Source organism: Lytechinus variegatus, chromosome 17, assembly GCF_018143015.1.
Source record: "Lytechinus variegatus isolate NC3 chromosome 17, Lvar_3.0, whole genome shotgun sequence".
Taxonomy (NCBI): domain Eukaryota; kingdom Metazoa; phylum Echinodermata; class Echinoidea; order Temnopleuroida; family Toxopneustidae; genus Lytechinus; species Lytechinus variegatus.
Genome location: NC_054756.1, coordinates 1,453,226 through 1,478,866, shown reverse-complemented (window position 1 = coordinate 1,478,866; position 25,641 = coordinate 1,453,226). Strand labels below are relative to the sequence as shown.

Genomic DNA, 25,641 nt, shown 5'->3' with positions numbered 1-25,641 from the left:
GTTTTTTACCTTATTATCTGTGCCAATTAGCTCTAAGTCTTTTTACTACTGATTCTTTCAATAATGTTACAAAGAAGAGGAGCCATGAACGAAGGTCTCCTTCTAGGTCAAATAACAGTAAAATGACAAAATCAAGGACATAGTTATTTTGGGTTGTCATAGCACTTTGCGCGCATTAATATCAGAAAAAAATCAAGAAAAAGCATTGGCACGTTAGACCGGAAAAAGTTTTGGAAAAGATAGAAAAATACTATCATACACAAGAATTATGATATGATTTGTTCCATTAACAATTTCAATAATGTTCAAACAAGGAATTATTTTCATTATTGAAAGAATCAGTAGTAAACAGACTTAAAGCAAAATTGCTTACCACTTAGATAATAAGGTAAAAAACACGTATCCACAAGGGGACCTGCCAAAATGAAATCTGAGGCAGCCACACTCGCATAATCCTAAGCATTTCACTGACGTTTGCCAATCAGAGGCCAATCTTGAAATGTAGTCAGTGATGATGGTTGTCAGCTGAGAAATATTGATTAAAGTGATAGGTTAACATTGGTTTGAATTTTAAAAAATCTGAGCTAGAAGGTCACACTTGTCACCTGTGTCTGTGATATGTTACAAAAATGAAGCCCAGAAAAAATTGCGTTTGAAAATAATCATTTAGTGCTTCAAAAATTGAAGTATAAAGTGACCGTAAACACCATCTTAATTTCATCCCATACACTTATGTGTACTATTTAGGCGTCTATAAGATGCCTATTTACAAAATCGGGGTTAGCCTTTTAGTTTTAGCTTTTCATTCTTAATAATGGTTGTTTTCAGGGTTTATTAGTTCTAATACATGCACTTGTACACATGTTTCATCTTGGTTTGGGAATTTTTTTAATCTGCTGCTCACAAAGTTAAACAATACCTTTAAATACTCTCAGGTATATTGTAGAAACTCTTTTAATATCCCAGAATAGCATCTAGGTATCGTAGCAGATATCATGTCAACAAGTAACAAGTTGATCACCTACCAAAGGGGAATCCTCATACACTATAACACCATCTTGAACATTGGGCTGAAGGGTGAGAGTCTGAACAGTGGTATCCCTGAAAGAAACAAACATCAACATACAGAACAAGATATCAAGACAAACTATTTATGGTCTCAAAATCATCTAAATCATTATAACTACTCATATTTTGCATTTTTGTATCGCAACCAAAGGAATTTAGAGATGAAGTTTGCCAGTGCTGCTTTATGCACAATTCCAAAGAGAAAATCAAGAATATTGAGACAGCTCTCCATAGTATTATTAGGCTCACTCCCAATAGAAGTTTCCTACATCATATGTCTTCCTGTAAATGTGGCACAATCCTTGACAAAGAAAGTACCTTCACTCCCGAGTCAACAGAATAGCAGTGCAGCTTACGATTTCAGTGTTGACGCTGCCGCCGTCGGAAAAGAGGCGCCTATAGTCTCGCTCTGCTATGCCGGCGAGACAAAAAGCGATGTACACAAATACAGAATACAAAATAATTTGGGTGAATTAACAAAATGAAGGAAAGGCTTGTGTGAATGGTGTAGTTGAGATTCATAAAAATACAGAGAGTAGTTGTGCGGCAATCGCAGAGTCTGTGCAGGAGGAACTGAGCCCCTCCCCTTGATTGGAGCTGCATTTACGGTGAGCATTTCAAAATGCTCACTCTGCCTTTACTAAGCATGAACACACCAATGCCACTGAAGCTTAGATCAGGATCTGGTTAGGTACACTGCTGGACCGATTGGTATGAATGCCTAATCGTATCGTCGGTGGCTGTTATCAATCTTTGACTTGAACACCTCTAGTCATGGACTTTTTACTAATTCAAATGGGAGATGGTTCTCACAAAAAAAACATTGTTTTAATTGCTAAGTGAATACCAACCTGTGTAACTGAATATACTGCCTTGGTCTGTTAAGAAGATGAAGGAACCTGTCTACTAGTTTGTTCTTGCCGACACCCTGGTTACCGACCAATAAGAGATGCTCTCCTAGAGTAAAGTCTTTAAGCATGTCCTCCATGATCGATAAATGCTGCAGGAAAAAATAGAACGTATGTTGGATTTTATTATTCAAGAGTTGCCAATTTTACGACTTACTTAGATAGATGCTGCAGTAAAATATGAAAAAAAATATACTGTCATGAAAATTTATTATTCCAAAGGTTTTTAAGGCTTTTCTCTTTGATTTCATTTTTATTTTCTGTTCAAATAATACAATACATGTACAATATTATGAATAATACTAACAATGTACAGTCATGATATATAAGGAATACAAAACAACAATGTATTGTATAGCTCTTCTTTAAAGAAACATGTAATCATCAATGAATGAATGAATAAAGAAGACTGCCATCGTAAGTGGATTAGCTAGAAATGGATGGCTGCCTCATCAGCTAATTCAGATTAATAATTTGTTTAAATTCCAGTATTTCGTTATCATAGATATGTAAATTAATTATCTCATTGCATATTGAATACTTAGTTTGACACATTTTTAATCAACACTGCTTGTCTTAAATGTTGTGCAAAAATATTGATGACCCGATATCCTTCTCCGATTCTCATAAACTTGGTATCCATTAATGTGAGAGACTTGTAAGAAAACAACTATCTAATCTTGGTTGGTGTCTAATTTGTTTGATATAAAATATATAACAAGCAATGTATAAATACAGATTACAAAATAGTTTGGGTGAATAAAAAGAATGCAGGAATGGCTTGTCTGAATGGTGTAGCTGAGATTCATAAAATACACAGAGTAGCTGTGCAGTATTCAGAAATTCTGTGCGGGGAGGAATAGACCATTTCGTAGTTACTTCATGGACAATTTTGGTCAAATGACCTTTCATTTCTTTCAATGAGATAGGCAGATTTCAAAGCAAGATATTACGTAAGCTTGCCTTACATAGCAGGATGAAGAAATTGAAAAGACCAGGTGACTAAAATAGCACACCATTAAATGCTCAATGAAGGTATTTGTTGCATTTCTACTTTGAATGCATATCATAGCATGTTGTACAATGTACTTGGCAAACTGTGAAATACCAGTCGTTCGTGGACGCATTGTTTTTTGTGGATGTAGTACAAGTGACCCTCCTCTGATCATGAGCAGAGTGGAACTACGAACTTGCTTATTAAGCCCCTCCCCTTGATTGCCTTTGAGATCGGTACATTGTAATCCAAGATGAACTCTTCTATTAATAGTTAATTGCATACCTGTGGATTCTCATAAAAGAGTGTATCTGGAACCATCATGCGGTTCTCTGGGTTGTAGAGCGCCATCTCTGTCCTACCAACGCGTAGTACATTATCCTTGATTTCACCTGTGAAAGCACAGTAGAAAGAGAATAAATTGCCAAAATGTCATGATACATATTCATCTTGGTTTCTGCAGTAATTGAAGATTTTGCCAGTATACATTAAACTGATGAAACTATGGGAAGGGTAACTGGTATGCATACATCACACCTTACCATAATGTTTTACTCCCAAAAATTACTTGTTGACTCAACCCTCATATCACTTTGGAAATCCCATAAAACTAGCAGACTGGTTCAAATAAACTGTCAAGATAATAAACAAGTGGAATGCCTCTGGCTGTCTCACCTGCATCACGCGGTTCAATATAGCAGCAGTGCTGACTTTGAATACTACTCTAACTCGCACAAGATGTTCAGTGATACATGGTTACTCTTATGTCCACTTTTTATGAACTAGACCAATAAACTTACAGAGATATGATGGTTATTCAACAAAAAAACCCAACATGGCCAAAGTTCATTGACCTTACATGACCTTTGACCTTGATCACGTGACCTGAAACTGGAACAGGATGTTCAGTGATACTTGATTACTCTTATGTACAAGTTTCATGAATCAGATCCATAAACTTTCAAAGTTATGATGGTAATTCAACAGATACACCCAATTCGGCTAAAGTTCATTGACCTTTGACCTTGGTCATGTGACCTGAAACGCGCACAGGATGGTCAGTGATACTTGATTACTCTAATGTCCAAGTTTAATGAACTAGACCAATAAACTTTCAAAGTTATGATGGTAATTCAACAGATACCCCCGATTCGGCCAAAGTTCATCGACCATAAATGACCTTAATCATGAGACCTGAAACTTGCACAAAATGTTCAGTGATGCTTGATTACTATTATGTCCAAGTTTCATGAATCAGATCCATAAACTTTCAAAGTTATGATGGGAATTCAACAGATATCCCCAATTCGGCCAAAGTTCATTGACCCTAAATGACCTTTGACCTTGGTCATGTGACGTGAAACTCATGCAGGATGTTCAGTGATACTTGATTAACCTTATGTCTAAGTTTCATGAACTAGGTCCATATATTTTCTAAGTTATGATGACATTTCAAAAACTTAACCTCAGGTTAAGATTTCGATGTTGATTCCTCCAACATGGTCTAAGTTCATTGACCCTAAATGACCTTTGACCTTGGTCATGTGACATGAAACTCTAATAGGATGTTCAGTAATACTTGATTAACATTATGGCCAAGTTTTATTAACTAGGTCCATATACTTTCTAAGTTATGATGTCATTTCAAAAACTTAACCTCAGGTTAAGATTTGATGTTGACGCCGCCGCCGCCGTCGCCGTCGGAAAAGCGGCGCCTATAGTCTCACTTTGCTTCGCAGGTGAGACAAAAATGGACTGATCTTTTTTTATTGCCCGCATGAAATGACATAGTCACATTTTTTTATTTTCCCCCTTTCCTCCTGCTTAATGATTAAGAGTTTTGGTTAAAACCACTCTGATATAAAATAATAGTAGTTCATTTCTTTTCCTTTTCTTTCTTCTTCTGTCTTTAATGGGCTGGAATTTCTAAGATCCATTAGATCTTTAATGCCAGTCTACACTTGAAGCCTGCTTTGTACACAATTTACTGTATTTATAATTTTTCTTACTTTGTTCTGTTCTATCTGTCATTATGCATTTCTTATTTACCTGTATATATGTTATTTTCATCGAGTGAAATAAATTAAATTAATTGAATTGAATTTATTATTGAGCCCAAAGCAATAACTGAAGAGATGCGATATAGTACATAAGAGTAAATACTGAAGTTCAATAGCTGATACAATGTATAAATCAACTATTATTATCATCATCGTATGAAATGGGGCCTGGAATGTCACATGATCCTATACATACATGAAGTAGCTTTCTCTATATCATCAATGCTCTGTGATTCTTTCGGAGGAGGTACTATCCCAGCATCCTCCAGTGCTTGCTCCAACGACTGTCTGGCAAGCGAGGGCAGGAATCTGAAATGATTTTTAAATTCAAAGTCAAATTCAATTAGGTTTTATTACAAAATATTCATCAAGAAGTGTAAAAGACAAACAATGTGAGTTCACAATTCGTCGCACGCATCACGAACCGTCCTCTCTGCGCACTTCGATGCGAAAGTTAGTTTTGCAGAGAACGCATTAAAAAAGTTTTTTAAAACCAGCAATAAATGCACCTACAAGGAGAGCAAATTATTTACCAGTGTCTTTGTTCGATAGTTCAGGTTCCAAAGTTTCATCCTGTATCTTTACATTTTCTTGAAGTGAATTGTTTACGCCACAATGGGCATCGTATCAGAGAGGACGGTTCGTGGTGAAATCACGAGGCGCGATATCGCACTGTATCTGCGCAGAGAGGACGGTTCGTGGTGCGTGCGACGAATTGAATAACATTGAATGATGGCATGCCCATAGGAAAGAATTATTTGGAGGAGTGACATATAACGGCCAAGTCCACCACAACATGGTGATCTACTTGAACCATAAACATCACTTACTACTGTATCTCTTAATATTATCTAGTTATCCATTTATTCATTTTCTTGCAAAATTAATCAATTTATTCAGTCTTCAATCAATACAGCTTGGGCAATGATTATTAGACTATCATATGGGAGCTCAAGTAAGAAAGTGGTATAATAATTATTTCCCAAATCATTCATGCTTTCTCTAAGGGCTCTGAATTGAAATGTAATTAACCTGACTGTACAACATTATGCATAACTATACATGTAGAATGAAGTCCAAAGCCTTCACATAAACTACATTACAAATATTAAGAATAAAGCCCATAATACAGAAATTAATTAGAAATTCAATGGAAATGTCCTACTACAGAATGTAGTCAAGGCCGGCAGTTCTGAGTCAAGAGGCCACTGGAGAAAATATTCTCCCATAGACTTTAGACTTTGTACTCGTGACTCGGGCCGAGGCCAATACTACAGCCGGTCTTAACTACATCCCTGGGTTCTATTGTACCTTGATAAACAGGCTTTGTGTACAGCATCATGGAGACCTTGGTCTTGATAGTGAGCTAGACGATGAGCGATGCGGATAAGATTACGGGTCGATAGAGAAGACGCTACAGATTGCAACTGAAATGAGAAATGAGAAAATAAAACAACTAGGTTGTGATATTAGTGACAGCGAGCCAGACGATGAGCAATGCGGACAAGATTACGGGTCGATAGAGAAGACGCTACAGATTGCAACTGAAATGAAAAACAATGAGAAAATAAAAACAATTCACTAGATTGTGATATTGTTGAAAGCGGGTTACACAATAAGCAATGCAGATGACATTATAGTAAAAAATAGTCAAAAGAGAAGACGCTAAAGATTGCAATTGAAATGAAAAACAGAAAAAAAACATACGAACACAAATAATTGCAAGCAACATTAACAATGTTGATGAAGAAGAATAACAACCATTCAGAATTTTCTTTTAAATCTCTCTTTTACTCACGAAGAGAGTCTAAAATACAAGGTTTTCTTTGATATTCATACCCAATATACAATTCAAATATTATCATTCTATTCCAGGTTGGATGTAAATGAGTTGGCCTTTGCTACTTACATTAGGATCAGCTGCATGCCTCAATCTATGAGTCAATTGGAGTATGGAGTCAAGGCTATCTGTAGGAGCATTAGGAACCTATTAGATAGATAAAAAATGAAAGAGGAATGGAAATACAACTGTAGAAACATGGATCATCTTGAAATCATCACCCCAGCTGGGAAGCATAATCCGAAACACATTATTGATAGCTCAACACCATATCAAGTCTGGGGGGGGGGGGGTTCAGAAAGATTTAAGCGTGATTTAAAGTTGCACATGAAAACTAGTGGAGAGGTGGGAAAGAGACAATTTGAAAGAGCTGGTAAGAAGAAGAAATGGGAGGAAAGATGCAAAGTGTATGTAGGTAAGACAAGGAAACGGAAAGGATGTAATACAGTAGGAGATAGTTGAGTGATATTAAAGAAGGGAAACAATGAAGAGATTGAAAAAAATAAAACAACTAATAGCGAACAGGTAATTAATTGCATTCCGTATTTAAGCATGACTCTTGTGGGGCTTTGCAAGAAACTTGTGATCAATTGCAAGTCCATTCTCGGTCCCGACATCAAGCATATGCCACGCAATTAATTGCAAGTTTGCGATTGATTACTAATATGCTGCATGAAACAAGGAGAGTAATCTGATTTGCTGTAGCTAAAAGTGATCAATCAATTGTAACATTGCAACAGAATATTTGCGATTGATTGCAAAAATTTTCTTGCAACACCCCCTTAGTCATACTTAAGTCTTAATGAAACACTCCTTGAAGGTGTTTCACATAACTTAGCAATGATCGTAGAACATTTTTCTATGATTGATTCCATTGACTACAATGTACTATCAATCCTGAAATTCAAGGGTACGATCAATAGTACCATTTGCGTTACAGGACCAAGGACTCACCATTCCTTGTATAACAGTCATTTCTTCTGCCATAGTCAAAGGCTTAATATGATGATACATGAAGAGCGTGAGTAGTTCTGGATTAAGCCATTGCTGACTACTGCTCCCAACTTGAGGGGGCTCGGCTAATGCAATGATGCGGAATGATGGATGTATTCTCATTATAGACCTTGTGGGGAGGAAGAGAGGACAATGCAAACCTGAAATGCTATACAGAATTTACGGACATGAACCAACCTCCAAACGGATTTAACAGCAACACACTGTTCATTAGCTGGTATACCCAGGAGTACAATCTAAATTGTAATTGCATGAAACAAAACAGTTGTCTTCATGACAAACCTGACTGAATATAAGGAAATTCTGGCTCATGAATACTTGGAAGGCTTTCAAAGAAATTTGGTATTCTCTCAATGAAATAAAACATTACTTGGCCAGTAAAAAAAAATAATGCACTTCGTCAAACATGTATGCGATTTGAGCCCATATCATGAAGTTATTCCTATGCACTGACTCTGAGCATGAAATAGACATTCAACAAATCCCTTCTTTTCGGTCAAAGACCGTCACTGCTAATCCTTTTATAAACAGAGCGCTGGCAGCTGACACCCATCAAGCCAGTCGTAAAAACACGCTATCACTGATGGACAGCGGAAATCAATTGTACGCTGCTCCTACCCATTGTGATGTTGTTCGTTCACTTTATAAAAAGCAACGCACAGCAGCGAACGTTAGTGCTATGAAAATCGTGCATAAACATATTTTTACGTACATCGCAAATAATCGCACATGAAATGCATTGACATCACCTTGCAGATCACTATATTTACAGCAAAAAAGCAGTTGAAATTCGACGGAGAAATGTGCGAAAAACCGTAAAAAATGCATCTTTTTCAGACAATATTGTTGTCGATAGTAGCGCTTACCTTCAGTCAGAAGTTGATTTTCAATTGGGTGTAAAATTCCAGAGGATTGGCAAAATTTAATAGGATTTTTTGTGATGATCAGACGACAATTGGACTGTATTGAAAACCGGAAATAAATTGTGCATTGCATTATAGGTAATGCAGGGACTTTCCCAGATTACAGCAATCAAGCTTACATGACCGCATCTAGTCGAATGAGGGCCAGAGATCGGGCGGTGACTGTCAATGTACGAGAAGGGATTGAGTAAACAACCGCCCCGGGTGGCCATAAAATGCTCTTGTTGAATGTCCATTTGTGATAGGTCCATGTTCTGAGAAAGTGCTCAATATTTACACCAACAGCATTTCTACATGTTCAGGAAGGAATCAAACTTTGCTTGACATAAATAATATTAAGACTTTACATGTCTTAAGGCCACCGCACACCTTACGACTGTTTGCGATCCGCTTTTGCAACAGATCGCATGTTGCTCATTTTCTGACAATGTAAATGGAAAATATCATTTTATTTGAGGTTAAAATTAATTGAAAGAATAGGAATATAATCTTAATAAAGATTGCAAGCCTTTATTTGGAGTAAATGACATCATTTCGACTAGATATTGAATTTGCTTTTTAATCAAAGAAGGATGATAGCATTGTCACAGATTTGAACATAGGTATTCGTGCGATGATTTAGAACATTACACAGTTAGATATTCCATGTTTTAATAATAGCATATAATTCTACTACGTTTTATTCCAAAATCGGGTCTCAGACCAATTGTAAGGTGTCCGGTCGCCTTTACACAACTATTATACTAAATAAATTACATACCTTTCTGCCAGCTCAGCATCTGAGAGACTGGTATCCTGTTTCACCTGATCATATCTATCATGACGAAGCAGTCTGGTACCATCAAATAGGGTCACCTCTCTATCATGCACTAATCTATATTGATATAGACAGAAAATGAAAACTTATGATAAAAGAGAGCAATAATGTTGGTTGTGAGAACAGAAATATGGGGATTTGAATAAGCTATATGCACCATAGTAGTATTGTTTTTCATTTTTCATATTTTTCCATTTTCACTATTTTTTCTGCTTCAATTCTTTTCATTAATTAATATTTATAACAAAGCAGTCTTTAGAAACTAAAGAAAAGGTGTATAAATCACTTTTAGGAGCACTCTTGCCTGCTTAATATTATTTTCAAAAACTGAAAAAGTCAGAAAAAGTGTTAAAATGATATGTAAGGCATCCGGGCCCTATCTTACAAAGATTTATGATTGATCCGATCAATCGTAACTATGGAAAGCCAGCAACATCAGCATCTTATAAATACATGTTTGTTCAAAATATTTTCTAGATATAATGTATATTCATAAGTTCATTGTTTTCTGGATAATTTGACAAGGACATTTTGCAAACTTCCTGCAGAAAAAAATTATGACACTGATGGATTTCAATAGAGCTACGACTGATTGGATCAATCGCAACTCTTTGTAAGACGGAGCCCGGTCTAAGGTCAGAACAGCATATTTGGCGCAGGATTCCTGCAAGCGACCTTTCACTACCAATTCTCACACTTTATAATAGACAAAAGAATTGGTGCTGGAATAAATAAAGATGAGATCATGAAACACTCACCTATGGAGAACAGCTAATGTACTAGGATTCACTCTGTGTAAGCCGTCAAGCAAAGCAATGCTGCCCTCTAGTGCCGCCTTGACTAGAGGTGACAATCTCCATGCCGTGTCACCGTTAAGCTCTGTGATTCGCTGCTGGAGTAGGTCACGTGAGGTCATGTCCTGGAAAACAACAGATTACAGTAACGAAGAGCACCTTTAGAATAATGCAATGTCATCATCATCATCAATAAAAACTTTAAAATCAGAATTTGCCCTCGTGAATGGGGGAGGCCAAATTCGCCCCTCACTTGCAGCTATCGCCCTTTACAGAGCTGCCAACCTGAACAAGAACATTTCAGTATTTTTAAAGCTGAAAATCAGTATTTTGGCGAGGAAATCAGTATTTTCAAAGAAATACCATAGGACAACACATAAAAATGAAACTTGAGAAATCAGTATTTTGCATGAAACCATCAGTATTCTTCTCATTTTTCAGTACTAAATATTGAAAATCCGTACTACTTGGCAGCTCTGCCTTTAAAATCGAACTGTACTGCTTTCAATTCATCTTACACATATGGCATTTCTGCAGTGATAATGACTCTTTTTCAAATGGCAGGATAATCACTTTTTTGTTTTAATGACTAGCTATTAAATCTATTAAGTGATGTCCTTTACGGTTGTTAATCTCTACTTTAAAACTAAACCACTCTTAGCATGTTAAAGACATGACTTTCCTTTATTAGTAATATTCAGTGTCGTACCGCGCTGCCAACCTGAACAGGGACATTTCAGTATTTTTAAAGCTGAAAATCAGTATTTTGGCGAGGAAATCAGTATTTTCAAAGAAATACCATAGGACAACACATAAACTGAAACTTGAGAAATCAGTATTTTGCATGAAACCATCAGTATTCTTCTCATTTTTCAGTACTTAGTACTGAAAATCCGTACTACTTGGCAGCTCTGATACGGCCATCTACGGCAGTCTGAAGAAGCCAATGTTTGGATGCGAGAGTACTCACTAAGTATGAAATATTAAAAAAAAAGTGACTTAGTACTTTACTCTGGTACACATTATTATCATTTTTTTTTGGGGGGGGGGGTTGAAAAAACTTTCAACATGAAATCACTTATCAGACGAAAGTAATTCAGAATGCAACAAATCATACAATATCCCTTGATGTCAAGGCATATAAATAATAAATACAGCCAAGTTTAAATAGAGCCATTCCCAACTTAGCCGTTACCAATTATAAAAATAAACTTGAGACCAAAAATTGCACAAAAAAAAATCTCATTTACATTCCTACGCAATTCTGTTTCAAGCCCAAATTAATGAAAACGTGACTACTTTCAATTACAACAAGCAAAATTTTGTTAACATTAAAGCACAAATTGTAATACTACACACTGGAAGTAAGAGATAGATAGTGAATTTACCTGATACAGCATGACAATCTCTGAGTTGTATCCAAGCTTCTCTGCAAACTCTCTTGCTAAAACACTCTTCCCACAACCCTACACAAAATAGAAGTGATTTGATTTATTGTCCCATAGAGTGAAATTCAAAGGTACATGTATAAAATATACAAATAAGAATAAGATGACAGTCAATGCATACAATCAAGTATAGAGGTATGGAAAATTGCTTTGTGGCTCAAGTAATCAATAGTCTATCAAGGTTATAGGGCTATTCATTTGTTAAATTTTAGCACTGAGGAAAAAATACAGAACCACTGTCATTTCAGATGACATCATAAACATATGAAAACAAATAACATACTCGGTACAACACTACAAACACTGAACTACATGTAAGTCTACAGGGCTGAAATAGGAATGGACACATAGGCCCGTATTCTGAAGTCAGGTTTAACCCTAAAAAGACTGGGGGGGGGGGGGCTGAATCAGCCCCCCTCGACATTTTTCGCGATAAATCCGCCGCGCAAATTTTTTTGACCGCGTCGCTCGCTGACTTTTTACTTTCAAGTCTCGTGCAACTTGAAAGACCAAAATTGTGATCCCCGGGTACGCGGTTCCGGAATAACGCAACATTTCGTAAGTGCATGCAGACCCGAAATTACTCAAAAATGTGAATTTGTGTACAAATCGAATGCAAATAGTGTTTTTAGCTAAAATTCATAAATGTATCATTATTTTTCCTTTTACTGCTTGAAATGAATTAAATTTATCTTTTTTATGGTCAAAATAAAGTCCCCGACAATTTCCATTGAAAAAACAATAAAAAACAAAAAGTCGAAAAACAAAGAAATACATAAGAAATTTAGAAAACAATAGAATACATAAGAAAATAAGTGTGATGTTGAAAATTTTTTAAAATAAATTTGATCAGATGCCTATCTAGAGTATGTGAAACAAAAATTAGCATTTCAGGGGCATTATTTTATTAATTAGAGCAAACTTATGATTTTACGCATAAATTAGCATAATTAATGAGACATGAGATTTTTTTGCAGAATTTGATGTTATAGTTTTGTAGGTAATGCCATGGGTAATGCGTGTGCCAATTTTCGTCGCGATCGACGGCCGAGATCATAAGGGGGGCTGAATCAGCCCCCCCCCCGTCTTCTTAGGCGTCGAAATTGCCCCGTCTTTTTAGGGTTAACTTAGACCTTGGTCTAACTCTGTGCTAAAATTATGGGAGGCCAAAAAGGTCAAAATTTTTTATTAAGCTGTATGTTTCTTATGTTTACTGTGCTCTTTCTTGTTTCATCGATGGTGAAGACAATCATCTATTTATACTTCCTAAATAATTATGAATGTTTTGAGAGCCAAATGAGCTGAAATATGATATCTTTACTGTTAGTGATTTATGTAACAATTGGCTATCCATACTTAAACCACAACTTTAAACCTGAGTTTAAGTTAAAGCCGACTTCAGAATACAGGCCATAGATACACAGACGGGCAAACAGATAGATACCTAGACAGACAGATAGATGTATAGATAGATGCATAGATAGACAGACAGACAGACAGATAGATAGATATAGATAGATAGAGAGACAGAGACAGAGACAGACAGATGGATAGATAGACAGACAAAAAGACAGATAGATAGAAAGATAGATAGACAAACAGACGGACAGACAGATAGATGGGATGACTTACCTTTGGTCCCACTAAGCAGAAATCTCCAACAGAATGAGACATGACCATATCAGCCAATAGACCATCATGAGTTGATGTTGAGATGTATTTATGTAACACATCATGTTGCTTCTCAGCATTTACACCAGTTGGAACCTAGAGGGAGAGATAGCATACGGATCAAGTACACCCAAAATAAAGAGTTGATGTCAATAAATAGATACAAATAAAACAAGCATAACACTGACATTTCATCAAAATCGCATAAAAACTAAGAAAGTTTTGACATCCTAGAATTTCACAAAATCAATGACCCCTCTGCAAGAAATTCATGCTTAAACAAGGTTTTTCCATAAAATTATGGAAAATCTTTTGGCACCAATTTCATGAAAACCAGCCTAACGCACTTCTGAAAATTTAGTGACTGCTGAAAACCCCAAACATTTTAAGGAATTTCAAAGGAATGTTTACATTTGAAGCAGATGCAAGGATGAATTTCAGCAAGCAAAATGCCAGATTTTAAGTTAAGAGCCAAGGTAGGTGATGGCCCAACATCAACAAAGAGGGGAGTGTGAATAAAAGTCACACCTAAAAATTTTGTGGGTTTTGTAACGGCCACCGCACACCTTACAACTGTTTGCAATCCGGTTTTTGAACAAATCGGATTATGCTCATTTTCTGAAAATGTGAATGGAACATATAATTTTATTTGAGGTTAAAATTAATGGAAAGAATACTAATATAACAGTTTTGCAAGATTTTCAGCCTTTGTTTTGTAGTAAAGGCCTAATTAGTTTCAAATCGTAGCTAATTGTACGACTGCTATGACGTCATTACGACTAGATATTAAATTTGCTTTTATTCTACGAAGGATGATAGCATAGTCACAGATTTGAACATAGGTATTCGTACGATGAAATCAAACATTACACAGTAAGATATTTCAAGTCTCAATATTAGCATCAAATTCTACTACATGTACGTTTTATTCCAAAATTGAGTCGCAGACCAATCGTAAGGAGTGCGGTCGCCTTACAATGGTCACTATATTGGTCAGATCATAGATATGTATTCGACATGCTATGTTTTTAAAGGAAATACATATTCTATATCATGCGAGCGTTGACTGTCGAGCACAACTTTGTAAAACACCCCCCCATGTTCAAACAGCACACTTGAAATCTCCCTGTGCACAAATACATTGTTTACCTGTATTTGACTAATATGACCTTCGACCTCTACATTAACAGCTGCAGTGAATCCACCATCCTGATTGGTTCGTTGGACAACATCTGATATCCTCTGCTTTGGTGGCTTCTCAAACTTCTCTGGTCTCAGCTCAAATTTCTAGTAGAAATTGAAATAATTTTTTTTTTTTAATGCAGGCATTCGATTTTGACATTTTCAGGGATTCTGCTCAGAAATTCAAATAAAATTTTGATTCTCCAAAAAGGCCTTTCATTTATTTATAATCTACTATTATTTCTTTTTTTTTTGGGGGGGGGGGCAAAGCCATGTTTCTCTAGAGCATGTTCCAAAATAGTACTACAGCACTAATGGTTAAATGTGGAATAAAAAAAATCACAAGATACATCCAAAGTCTAGAGAAGTCCATATCCATCTTGTCTTGGGTCACTTGAACCACTGTAAATTATTCAAAGGATATGAATGAAATCATTTTAGTTTCTATCAAACAGGCAAACATTGACTTAGCCAAAAGTCGCAGGGACTGAGGAAAAAGCTATCATTAGAAGAAATTAAAATATCTTTCTCACACGACTTTGAAAATATATTAGAATTCCCTTTTTGGTGAATGTACTGGAGACATCTGTTCATAAAGACCACTTGCATTTTCATCCATCTTTTTCTCCCTTGAGTATACTTCATTTGCTATATTTTGTCTAATTACTCTCACCCAACTGCTATAATTCATCTTTAAGACATTCTACCAAATATCTAATACCCCTTTCATTGTGAGAGCCGAAGTGGAGTTAGTCCGGAGTCCAGGAGGAGTTACTCCACGTTGGAGGGCAATATGAAAATTCTGAGATTAGTTCGATCCGGATTCAAAGCGGAGTACTCAACCCACTTCGAGAAGAGGGTTACAAACGGAGTTACTCCGCACCCGGAAATGCGGTATGCGCTTATCGCTTGATCTCGCCACACGTATGGCGTGAACTCGCTAGGAAACCATGGCAACGACTGCGGATACACCGCTGCAGTGCTTGCCAATATGAAAGGGGGTTTAAAGTCCGTCCGCAGTACAAGCGGATCAACTCAACCCGGAGTTACTCCGGAGTAACTCCACTTCGCCTTCACTATGAAAGCGGTATAAGCATCCTTAATGAGGAATCCCCCTTGAACAGTGCTCTGGTTGTCTTCACAATGGCTTTCTCCATTTTCCCCACTTTTGTGTCTATGATGAATGTGATATCAGCGATGAATGGATGTTTGCGGAATCTTGCAGGAAAGATATGGCTCTGACAGTTGGTAGGGTGTCTTACCTGTAAAGCATCTAGGACAGATTCCTGGCCCTCTTTGTTTAGGAAGACCTCATAAGGGTAGAGTTGATGGATCAAACCATGCACAGATGCGGAAGGTACCTTATTCTGTAGGGGATATGACAAAAACAAAGGATGAAAATAAAGGGAAACTAAAAAGCGGATATTTGTTCTTCCTTGAGCAATTTAGTCTCGATCTGGTCGCATGAATATTACGTATTCATTCAATGCAAAGTCTACATATTCATTCAATGCAAAGTCTTTATAGTATTGGTGTCAACAATTAATATAAAAATAATGAACGATGTGTGAGAAGAGCTAATTTGGATATACCGCACCGAGGTCCGCAGGACTGAGCGCGGTATATCCATTTGGCGAATCGAGCACAGAGTTGATTATTTAGGTCCTCTATGCACAAGAATGCGAGTACCGGTACATTTTTTGTTTTATACAACCCCCTTCTCCCCCATGTTACTGAGTTGCCCCTAATGCTATATTTGATCTAAATTCTTCATAATACCAGACCTCGCACTATCCTGCACTCTGACGTCGGAGTGCAGTATAGTGCATTCTGCATGCCATAGTGCAATTCGCTGAACATCATGTGACCCGATTTGGACCAATCAGATTACAGAACATTCTTGGGAGTTGTATGAGGTAAAATAAATGTTGTTTGTATGGGTAATATGCTTAAGAGGAATAGGAGGCAGGTTTGAAGAAGACATGGAAGAAGCAAGAGTAAGATGAGAGGGTTGGGTTGAGGATAGAGGATGCCCTGAACGTGCAGATGGGGTAAGGGTGATCAAATCAACAGTATACAAATAATGAATGTTACGAGTGCAATGGACAGAATACTTCATGAGGCGAAAGATGAAATGATCCATTGGATAATGGATCATTATTTCATCTTTCACCGAATGAAGTATCCTGTCCATTGCACAAATGAAAAAAAATCATTATTTGGATTATATGACACCTAAAAATTGATTTCTTTTTTTTCATATGAAATTTGTGAATTTCGATGCAAAACATGCTCATGCAGTGGGAGTTCGGTCTGTTGATTTTTATATCATTACAACATGCGCACTGCTGATGCCTACATTAGCTGAAGCTGCAATCTCGGTGCGCGCGTGCAATGGACAAAAAAAACGGTTGATGACATCATTGCAAAATGGGCTGAATGAACGATATCAAACAACAAATAAAATAATAAGCATCTATCTAGGTGTCATATAATCATCAACATCATAATAGACTCACCAGAATTTGGACAATGTTGGATAAATTATCAAGAGGGAAGTCTGGCAAACCTAGGGACGATATCTCCTCTGATCTTAACGTTGTTGCAAATGATAACAACTGAGATAGTCTGTGAGAAAATATGAAATGCCATCAAGTACATTATTTAATGCAATATGTAAAGAACTACAAAGAGAAACAGGGAGCTGTGAAAGATTTCAGAGGAGAAGTAGAAAAAAAGGAAAACAGTGAAAAAAACTTTTGTAGATATTTCACTTAATCTGCCTCTTTTATCACATCTACATCAGTAGACTATGTATTCTCTCTACAAGAGGGCAAGTAATGCAGATTTTCAAAGGATGAATTTTGAATGCAGAGTTTGTAAAATAAAGAAAGAGCCAAAAGAGACATTTTGGGGGTATTTTATAGTCCATCAAAGGGAAAGTAGTTCACAAGTGACATCACAACCCTTTGTTGCATTGCCAATGGCAGGATCACTATATCATTAGTGATTGCAACATTCAAATGCTCATACTTTTTCATTATTGTCTGAGTTTTCTCAAACTTTCTTTGATCTTATTCTTTGATTTTTCTGTTTCCATACAATCCTAAATGTTTCATTCCCCTTTAATCAATATTTACCTTTCTGAAGGAACAGCACTCCCCTCTTCTGATAATACTTGTAAGTGATCCTGTTGAGAAATATATGATATGCTACATAAAGCAAAACTATGAAAAGAATCTTGTAAGAAGTGATTTGATAATCACGTAATGTTAAATAGAGATTTTTCATTTTGAAAGCCAATCAGAAACCAGTAATAAAGTACAAAATGATTAGACTGATGAAAAAAAAGAGGTGCATACCAAAAAACATGAGAGAAGAGGGAGAAGTGCTCTACGGGAAAACAATTTTAGGGCAATTCCATGAAAACAATCAACCTTTTCGTGCATAAAACTTTCACTTTCATTATTATTTCACTTCATGAACTGCTCAAGACATGATGATTTCAGAGCTTAATGACTTTCCAGATGAAAAAAAAAAGTGAAACCAATCATTTCAGGACTAAAGGATTAAATTGACAGCATGACAACTTTTCATTCAAACTAAAGATCTATGCACTTGAGCAAGGCCATCAACCAACATTGCTCTTTTATTCTTTGTTATAACAAATGGAAATACTGTACATAGCACTAATGGTACCAATGTGAAAAAATTTATAAAAGATTTAAAGAAATAAATGTGAAAAATTTGTCTTACCCCAAATTCTCCCTCCACTTAACTCACTGAAATAAATGGAAATTCTGTAGGTATTATTATCTCGAAAAAAAATAGAAAGAAAAGTACAGATTTGACATCATTGTCTTACCCTGAATGCTAATGGATTGACGTCCCTTGCTTGGAAGCGAGATCGAAGGGGCGGGTCTAGGGGATTCCCCCTGTATTTAGGTACTGGCAAGCCTAAAGCAATAACTCTGAAATCCTCATTCACTCTTACTAGCTTCCATCTTTCTAGTTCTTCCTTTGTGTGATCCTATAGATTGAAACAAAGAGTGGAAATTATTACAAGATGGATCAATGAATATGCAATTTGAATATTATTACCAAGTTACAGATATCTTATCTTTAACATGTGGAGTGTTGTGGCCCAGTGGATTAGTCTCTGAAACAGAGGGTCGTGGGTTCGAATCCAGCCATGGTGTAATTTCCTTCAGCAAGAAATTGATCCACAATGTGCTGCACTCAACCCAGGTGAGGTAAATGGGTACCTGACAGGAATTTATTCCTTGAAACGCAGCCCGCGTAACAGCTGCACTGCTAAAGCCAGGGTAATTATGCTGCATAGACTGTAGAACGCTTAGAGACTTCTGACAAAGTAAGTATTAAGCGCTATATAAGCAAGTATAACTATCTATGGTTTTATCATTCGATTTGTGCTACAAGAGAAACAAATAATAAATAAAGATAAAGATGAATAAAGATGACAAATTATTCATTGTAATTACAGGTATTCATTGGTTTATATACATGTAGATTGACCAGCATTACAAGCTGAAAAGGTTAATTTACAAACAACTCAAAGAAGAAAATGTATAATATGAACATAGTAAATAAGAAATTAAATGAGTGGCTTTCCATGAAGGTTATAAAAACTTTCAGGTTAAACTGTCCAAAACACGTAATATACAGCATTGAAATTGTTGGCAAAACACAATAGAATTCATCAATTTTACATTCTTGAAGAGTTAGGAAAAACAGATACCTTTAATAGTTTGTCATATCGTTCACTGGCAACCAGAAACCGACCATCTTCTAGTTGCATTTCTCTGTTCTCTAAAAGGTTGTTTAAGACTGGTAACACGTTCCTTTCTGCCTTCTCTATACCTTCTAAAACAAGTACCCTGCCTTCTGTGGCTGCCCTGACTGCACACTGAGAAGTGATAGAGAGAATGTTTGTCAAGCCATATGATTGAGGATATTCAATAAGATTTTGGTCAGTATCATAACATAATTTAGTCAAATCACTAGACCAGTTCGTAGTTACTTCATGGACAATTTTGGTCAAATGACCTTTCATTTCTTTCATTATGATAGGCAGATTTTAAAGCAAGATATTACATAAGCTTGCCTTACATAGCAGGATGAAGAAATTGAATAGACCAGGTGACTAGAATAGCACACCAACGAACACTTTATGAAGGTATTTGTTGCATTCCTACTTTGAATGCATATCAGAGCATGTTGCACAATGTAATTGGCAAACTGTGAAATACCAGTCATTCGCGGATGCATTGTTGTTTTTTGTGGATGTCATCATGTGAATGAAAACCACAATTCAAGACACCAAAGTTGGTGCTTTTCTCATTAGATTTTAGACCACCATGTCACTTTAGTACAAATGACCTTCCTCTGATCATGCGTAGAATCTTTTGATCATGCGCAGAAAGGAACTACGAACTGGCTCTATTATGGGGTAAACCTGTTTGAAATATTTAATTTATGAATACATCAAAAGATTATACATCAAATACTAATCACAAGTAAACAATAAAATCCTGTGACATTTGAACAAGATATGGCATACATTTGTATGAGTGTGTGTATGGGGGGGGGGGGGTGAAAGTATCAAGACAGACATGCTACTAATTTACTGTAAATTAAGATGGTATGCATGCAGTTTGTAATTGTGGACCCCAAAAAAATATATACTATAAATATAACATACTATAAATCTTTGGTTTTTACATGTATTTCAAAACATGATTTGAAGATTTCTACAACTATTTGAAACATTTCAAAAACAATTTATAACATTTTAAAACATCAAATAAACACTGTTTAATGAAATTAAAATAAAGAATCATCCCAATCCTAGTAATGAATATATGAACCTAACCTGATCAATATAAAATGCTGTACTAGATTTGATTTCTCTTCTTTGTTTTAGATCTGATTCTGTGGTGTCTCTTGACAGAGCCATGTACTCAACTTCTCGCTTCGTTAGTTCCTGAAACCAAGAAAAAAAAGAAATGATAAGATTGTGCTAATTACTAGCACCCAATGGTTCATCCAACATCAGGGGACTGTTTCATCAACATTTTGTCAGACAAGTTGTCAGATCTGACATCTTTCTCTGACTCTGATTGGCTGTGAGGCACTGTTACTATGGTAACTGTCGGATAAAATGGGACTTGTCGGATAAAACGTCCGACAAGTCCTTTCATGAAACGCTCCCCGAACGCTTGGCTGCTATGGCAGGCTAAAACCTGGGCAATAATGAAACAGGTGATAAAATCGCCTATAGCACCCAGTTTACAGAGAGAATACATGCACTCTACGGCCCGTATTCTGAAGTAGGTTTAACTTAAAGGTAAATGCCAGTTTTGGTAACGATCTCAAACTGACTTTTTACAGAATCCAATAGAATGACCACCCAAGTGTCTGTTTATATGAATAAAAAATATGTGCCGAAGGATTCTGGAAGAAATTGTGTAATTGCTGAGAAATCCACGTCAAATCAACCAATTTTCAGACAATTTGTCACCCGACCCCCTTCGATTTTCTTTAAACTCGCACCAAATGTTGCCCCAAGTGTCTGGCGGAAAAATCTGAAATATTTTGCCCCAAGGTCAAATGGTTGCTAAGATACGGCCACCCATAGCAACCAATGCGCACACAACAAAATTATTTTAAATAAAATTGCCTATTTTTGATTGACTACTGCAGCAAAGTTTGATTGATTACAGTCTTCATTTTAAGTAAATTCGAAGAACTTTTTGGTCTAAACATGCAGAGTATACTGTAGCGCAGACCTGTCAACCGGATTTCGCACACGAGGTCACCGAAAATGGCTTTAAGCATCCGTGTCAATGATTTCAGAAGCATGTTTGGAGGCTCATAAATCCAAAACTAATTTATTTTAGAACCAAATATTATGCACATTCGTGGACTTTCAGATACTCAACAGAATTACAAAAAATTGACCCAAGAGTATGTGTCATTTTCCTGTAGGGCGCCCTCAAAGTTGGATTTTTTTCAAAAGATGCCAAGTTCAAGGTCACGGATCACCTCCTGTCCCATCGAGGAGGGGGACCAATTTCTGTGTTTTGATAGACATTTACCCATATTTTCAAGTGTTACTTGAGAAATTTTGCTACCGGAATGTTTAGGGGCTGATTTGCGCATTCCAAAATGGTCGTAAACACCCTAAAATTGACGTTAATGACACATACATGCTTTTCAACACTTTTCAAATTGTGATAACTCAAAGATGAAGAGCCCAAAGACATTGATATCTTCTGTGATGATAGTCTGTAATTAGTATTAAAAGAATATATCTTCAGAAATAGTTTTTATTGTTGGTAATGACCTTGAAAACACACCTAAAATTCAATAAAAACAGTAAATTGGCTAATTTTCCAGAATCAAATGGCATTCAAATGGTGTTTACATTGACTTTCAAATGGGTGTCATTTCAATACAAAGGGTGAGCTTAAGCCAAAACTTGAAAGACATGTTCAACTTTTGGTCTACTTTGAGCAACATAAAATATTTGAACTCAAAACCATATCATTTGACCTTGAAATTATTCCAAATATAGCTATTTGTTGCTTCATAAGTATCATTCAAATCGCGCGTGTACATTGTACTTTGCAACACATTTCAAAATGGATTTTCTCATAGAGAGAATACCTGATCAGGCTGATATTTGCAGTATAAGTAGTCTGTAATGGGTTCTTGGAGGATCTACAGATTAAGTACCTATTCTCTCATGACAATGACCTTGAAAATACAGCTGAAAATCATGAAAATCAATAAATCATACAATTTTCATTAATAATCAAGTGTTTTTATCCACTTTTAATTGTGTGTTATTCCATCTTAGATTGTGAGTTCATGCTGATAATTGCAAATCATGTTCCACTTTTGGTCTACTTTAAGCTACATAAAATATTTGAACTCAAAACCATATCATTTGACCTTGAAATTATTCCAAATATAGCTATTTGTTGCTTCGTAAGTAGCATATTCAAATCGCGCGTGTACATTGTACTTTGCAACACATTTCAAAATGGATTTTCTCATAGAGAGAATACCTGATCAGGCTGATATTTGCAGTATAAGTAGTCTGTAATGGGTTCTTGGAGGATCTATAGATTAAGTACCTATTCTCTCATGACAATGACCTTGAAAATACAGCTGATAATCATGAAAATCAATAAATCATACAATTTTCATTAGTAATCAAGTGTTTTTAACCCACTCATGTCTTGATAGAGGCAAAATTAATTAAGTTTAATCAGTAAAAGTAGAAATAATGATACATTTATGAATTTTGGCTAAATACGCAATTTGCATTGGATTTGTACATGAAATCACGTTTATGAGCAATTTTGGGTCTGACATGCACTTGCATAATGTTGCGTAATGTCGTAAAAATGTCTCAAAATTTGCGCGAGACTTGAATGTAAAAAGTCAGTGAGCTGCGAGGTGAAAAAATTTCGCGCAGCAGATATATCGCGAAAATTGTTGAGGGGGGGGGCCATTATGGCCCCCCCGGGAGAATTAGGGTTAAACCTGACTTTAGAATACATGCCTATATGGCTATAACGAGTCCACGACATTTGCTCCAGCGACAATTGCTCCACTCTATTCCACACACTAAATTGAATAAAGAGTTTAATTCTGGGTTTAGCATTATTTCCTACCCCAAACCTGTTTTTCTATCCTAAACTTACATCTTAGACAAAATTACGCCTCGAGCAATCGTAGCAGGAGCAATTGTTGTATCATCGTATACATCTATTTTTTTTCTCATTATCATAATCATCAAATATGGTACATTCTCACAAACAAAAACACATAAAAATAAGAGAATACTCTCTACCAGGCGATTAAAATCATATTTCATATAAAGGGGCTCTTATAAAAACTTACTATTTTTCTTTGCTTTTGTTTTTTAAATGTGGTACCCCTCTTAATAATTCACATGCTGCAAACAAAATCTCATTGGGTGATTTCAAGTTCGGTGTTGGCCTTGGTGTCGGTGTTAGTGTTGAAATTTTGATTGCTTCCCCTAGCTCCAGAACTTATTCAGAGTTTGTAAAACTGATCCAGATCACATTATTGACATCTCAACAACTAGTTCAAGAGCGACTTTTCGGGACCATCCTCATTTTATTTTTGGTGTTATAATTGTGTAAAAATTGACCCAACACCAACACCAAAAGGTCAACACTGAACTTGAAATCACCCATTGTGTGGAATCGTATCTGTGCATGATTGCACACAAATTTATACACGTTACAATTTTTTTTCAATGTTTAACAGCAATGTGAATCATCATTTTATAATTGTAATTCATAACAATGAGCACATGTAAACAAACTTGGGATGAATCTGAAAGATTTGCTACATTCATTCTACATGTATTTTGATTATTGTACATGAATGCTATCAATAAAATACATGAAAGCACAGACGCATTTATTGATTTCAATTCATGCCAATATTACATGATCTCAAGGAGGGTGAGGGTATGCATGTATATCAGACCTTCACGTTTATAATTTCGTGGAGCTCAATAAATCGCTCTCCCCCTTATTTTTTTGAGGAGCTCAATTGAGCTCCTTAGAATCGCTCTCCGTGAGGAGGTCAAATAAATTCATTACAATACATGTATGATAAATTGTAGATTTTTCTTAACATTGTATACCGGTACATGCAATAGCTGTGTTAGCTATTAATTAATCTGTGGTGAAACTAGGCCTGGGTCAATACATTTACAAGATGTCGCACGCGCTCCTAAAAAAAATAAGGAGAGCAAAAAATCACACTCCTAAAAAAAAAAAAAAAAAAAAAAAAATTGCTAAAATTTCACATTTTACATCTTTAAATCCATGAAATGACCTTCTTTTTTCCATAATTCCTTGAAATTACTTTGATTTAGTTGAAAACTATCAGAAAATGAAGAATATTCACCTCTTTCCCGACTCTGATTTGAACTTACCTCCGTATAGTCTCACATGTAGACTTCCGTGGTGTTGCCATGAAAATCTACATATGGGACTACATGGGACTGCAATATTTACCGAGTTTTAAATTACAATCAGAGTCGGGAAAGAGATGAATATTTCAAGAAATTATGGAAAAAAGAAGGCCATTTTATGGATTTAAAGATGTAAAATGTGAAATTTTTTCAATTTTTTTTTTTTTTTTTCTTTAGGAGCGCGATTTTTTGCTCTCCTTATTTTTTTTTAGGAGCGCGGTAAGAGCGCCGGCGCGATCGCGCTCCTCAAAAATGAAGGTCTGGTATATAGAAAAGTCAATATAAAGATAATACATTCATCAACATATGTACACACTAGAAACACATACAAGTCCTTGAATGACCTACAGAAAAATCTTTTCTGTGCAATGCCATACTTTGCTGTGTTTAAGAAATATAGCTTGCATTGTTGATTGTACTCCTTTATCAATTGGAATACAATTGACCTTTGGACTTTGGAGTGTACTGAGATTCCTTTTAAAGGGGAAGTTCACCCTGAAGAAAAGTTTGTTGTAAAAATAGCAGAAAAAATAATAAAAAATATTGGTGAAGGTTTGAGGAAAATCCGTCAATGATTAAGAAAGTTATTAGAATTCAAAGTTTTGAATTTGTGACGTCATATGCGAGCAGCATTCCTACAAGGCGAATGGTAAAAAAAATATGAAATGTCATTTTCTCAGAAAATTGAAAATGTTTTTTACTGTGCCTTTTGTATATCAATAGACAAATCATTTCACACCCTATCATAAATAGAAAACAAAATAAAGTTATCAGGAACCGTACAAAATTTGAAATTCATTGATTTTTTACCATTCGCTATGTAGGAATGCTGCTCGCATATGACGTCACAAATCCAAAACTTTGAATTCTAATAACT

General features: G+C 35.9%; 1 protein-coding gene across 2 annotated transcripts in view; it reads right to left on the bottom strand.

Moving 5' to 3' along the window:
- LOC121431400 (von Willebrand factor A domain-containing protein 8-like) overlaps positions 1-25,641 on the bottom strand; it is a 63,973-nt gene that overhangs the window by 28,434 nt on the left and 9,898 nt on the right. For both annotated transcript variants that reach the window (XM_041628965.1, XM_041628963.1), the window contains exons 6-23: positions 20,613-20,723; positions 19,479-19,646; positions 18,585-18,749; positions 17,860-17,909; positions 17,239-17,347; positions 15,982-16,086; positions 14,687-14,824; positions 13,499-13,633; positions 11,807-11,884; positions 10,383-10,543; positions 9,568-9,681; positions 7,825-7,993; positions 6,940-7,017; positions 6,342-6,457; positions 5,227-5,339; positions 3,256-3,362; positions 1,920-2,068; positions 1,026-1,101 (exon numbers count right to left, since the gene is read on the bottom strand). In XM_041628965.1, coding sequence (XP_041484899.1) covers positions 1,026-1,101; positions 1,920-2,068; positions 3,256-3,362; positions 5,227-5,339; positions 6,342-6,457; positions 6,940-7,017; positions 7,825-7,993; positions 9,568-9,681; positions 10,383-10,543; positions 11,807-11,884; positions 13,499-13,633; positions 14,687-14,824; positions 15,982-16,086; positions 17,239-17,347; positions 17,860-17,909; positions 18,585-18,749; positions 19,479-19,646; positions 20,613-20,723 — 2,142 coding nt within the window. The remainder of the gene's footprint in view (positions 1-1,025; positions 1,102-1,919; positions 2,069-3,255; positions 3,363-5,226; positions 5,340-6,341; positions 6,458-6,939; positions 7,018-7,824; positions 7,994-9,567; positions 9,682-10,382; positions 10,544-11,806; positions 11,885-13,498; positions 13,634-14,686; positions 14,825-15,981; positions 16,087-17,238; positions 17,348-17,859; positions 17,910-18,584; positions 18,750-19,478; positions 19,647-20,612; positions 20,724-25,641) is intronic.